The sequence below is a fragment of the Aegilops tauschii genome, chromosome 3 (genome assembly GCF_002575655.3).
Source record: "Aegilops tauschii subsp. strangulata cultivar AL8/78 chromosome 3, Aet v6.0, whole genome shotgun sequence".
Taxonomy (NCBI): domain Eukaryota; kingdom Viridiplantae; phylum Streptophyta; class Magnoliopsida; order Poales; family Poaceae; genus Aegilops; species Aegilops tauschii.
In genome coordinates this window covers 628,291,470-628,294,373 of record NC_053037.3, presented here as the reverse complement: position 1 = coordinate 628,294,373, position 2,904 = coordinate 628,291,470, and the positions used below count along the sequence as shown (strand labels likewise).

General features: G+C 56.5%; 1 protein-coding gene across 1 annotated transcript; it reads right to left on the bottom strand.

Annotated features, from left to right (window-relative positions):
• Window positions 1–1,538: 1,538 nt before the first annotated feature.
• On the bottom strand, window positions 1,539–2,300 carry LOC141020867 (secreted RxLR effector protein 161-like). The gene has a single exon (XM_073495823.1). It carries the CDS (start codon window positions 2,298–2,300, stop codon window positions 1,539–1,541), a length of 762 nt encoding a protein of 253 aa, XP_073351924.1.
• Between the last annotated feature and the right edge of the window lie 604 nt (window positions 2,301–2,904).

Genomic DNA, 2,904 nt, shown 5'->3' with positions numbered 1-2,904 from the left:
AGGTGGCGAGGAGCAAGCCAGGCTGCTCAACCTCAACCTGGGCGACGTTCGCCTGCTGATCCTGCTGCTCGCGCTGGTCCTTCTCCTTCTTGCGGCACTCCTTCGCCCAGTGGCTAGGGATGCCACAGTGGCGGCAGTTTCCCTTCCGCTTGGGTGTCGATGGCCCGCCGTTGCCATGGCCAGCGCTCTGGCCACGACCGCCCCCGCCTTGGAGGTTCTTTGGCTTGCCGTTTCCGCGCCCACGCCCTGCTCCAGAGCCTGAGGACGCGCTGCTCTGGTCCAACAGTTTCTCATGCGCACACCACTGATCGATCGTGTACAGCAGCTGCGCACCGGGCGCCGGGGTCTCCTCGCGCTCACGCTCCTCGACGATAAGGAGCCGGCCGCAGAGTTCCTCGAGGGAGAGCTGCTTGGTGTCGACGAGCGACTCGATCGCCACGGCCATCTCGCGGTATGGGCGTGGTACCGTCCGGAGCACCTTGAGGACGGCCTTGTGCTCGTCCACCGGGTCGCCGAGCGCCTGCAGCTAATCAATGATCGTCCAGAGACGCATCACGTACGACTCGATCACCTCGCCGTCCTTGTACCGGAGTCATTCGTACTCCGAGCGGCGGGTCTGCGCCTTGGCTTCGCGCACGCGCTCGACGCCGACGCGCATGGTCTTAGGGTGTCCCACGCCTCCTTGTCGTGGCCTTGGCGCCCAGGATCCGCATTGAGCTCCGGTGGCACCCCCTTGAGGAGGGCGATCATGGCGCGTCGATCGTCACGGTCCGTGCCTTGGCCCATTTGCACCACATGCCACAGCTCGTCGGCCTGCAGCTGGAGCTTGGTAATCATGGCCCAGTCGCTGTAGTTGGTGCGGGTGAGCATCATCGAAGGCGCAGCGCCGCCGCCGCCGTGCACGATGCGCTCGACGACGCGCACCCCCGGCCCCTCCTCGGTCGAGAGACGGGCCAGGGACTTCCCAAGCGCCGAGGCCTCCGCCTTGGCCTGTTCCTCATCTTGCTTCCTCTTCGCCTCCTCCTCGTCGCTTCCGGCCATCTCTCCGACGGATCAAACACCAACCGGCGACCAGGATGGATCAAACACCACCGAGGCTCTGATACCACTTGTAGTTGCAGATCACCGGCAAACACGAATGAGAGTGAGAGAGAGATAGAGAGCGAGAGGTGGAAGATAGAGTCTTGCGCTGCGAACTGCCTTTGCAGCTTTTCAGGGTTTCTGTTATTAAGAAAGCTATCCAACGAGCTGCTGAAAAGAAGGGAGAAATGGTCGCCCACGAACGAGCCTACAGATCGCGCCATCCCACGATGCTCGCCGTGATTGAACCCTACATGCTCGCCACGACCTGCGTGATCCATGCCATCCCATGGCGCTGCATCGGGCGAGCTACAATCTCGCTAACTACTTAACTGAAAACCTACTGCATCTGTACGTGCACACACACACACACGCTGACAGACCAAAACTTATTCAGCTAACTAACTGAACTAACTGAACTTCTCTGAACTTGCTGGTGCAGCTGATTATCTGACAAATCACCCCCTAATCTGCTGCACCTGCGTGATCCCAAGCCTATTTCGTAGCTCACTGAACTGAGTCCTGCCCAATGACTTGGTGAGAATGTCCGCGACTTGATCACTCGTTCTGACGTGCTCAACATCTACCCTGCCCAGCTCAACATACTCTCGAATATAATGATACCTGAGATCAATGTGTTTGCTCCGCTCGTGATGGACTGGGTTCTTACTGAGCTCAATGGCTGACTTGTTGTCGATCTTCAGCTTCACTTTCTGCACCTCTTCGCCAACCATTTTCGCAAGAAGCCTACTCAGCCAGACGGCCTGTGTGGCAGCAGTTGCTCCTGCTATGTACTCTGCCTCACATGACGACAGGGCCACGATCTTCTGTTTCTGCGAGGTCCAAGTGATCACACCTGATCCAAGGAAGTAAACAACTCCAGTGGTGCTCTTGCGATCATTGAGATCACCAGCATGGTCACTGTCACTGTAGCCTGTCAGCACGTCCTTCTCTCCTTTCCTGGAAAAGCAACCAAGGCCAAGTGTACCTTTGATGTAACGCAGAAGCCGCTTCACAGCAATCCAGTGTTCCTTGCCAGGTGATTCCATGAACCTGCTGAGAATCCCTACCGCATATGAAATGTCAGGCCTGGTGTTTACCAGGTATCTCAGGCTGCCAATCAAACTGCGGTACTCTGTTGAGACTACTGCCTGACCAGTGTTCTTCTTCAGTTTCAGAAGATTCTCCCTCGGCGTGCTGCAGGAGTTGCAGTCACTCATACCTGCATCCTCCAGGATCTTTGTTGCATAGCTTCACTGGCACACCGTGATCCCATCGTCCTGTTGCCTCACCTCAATTCACAGGTAATAGCTGAGGAGACCCAGATCAGTCATCTGAAAAAGTTCTTGCATCTGTTTCTTTAAATGTTCAATGGCTTCTGCCACTGTGCCCGTGATTATCAGATCATCCACATACACCCCATCCAGCAGAAAACCGTCTTTGTCTTCCCGCATGTACAACGCATGATCGAGCTGGCAGCGCTTGAAGCCAAGTGCATGGATTGTAGCGTCCAGCTTTGCATTCCATGTGCGCAGAGCCTGACGAAGACCATACAGAGCCTTCTGCAGCTTGAGCACGCAGTGAGCATTGTTGCTGTCGACAAAACCTGCGGGCTGATGAACATACACTTCTTCCTGGAGATCTCCATTCAGAAACGCGGAGCGCACATCCATGTGATGCACACCCCAGCTCCGGTGAGCCGCCACGGCCAGCAGTAGCCGCACTGTCTCCAGACGAGCGACATGCGCGAAGACCTCATCAAAATCCACTCCCTGCCGCTGTGCATATCCTTTCGCGGCCAAACGAGCTTTGTGCTTTATGATT

What these genes read in the sequence shown, in the direction of transcription:
- LOC141020867 (XM_073495823.1), bottom strand. Translation starts at nt 2,300, where the DNA reads ATGAGTGACTGCAACTCCTGCAGCACGCCGAGGGAGAATCTTCTGAAA.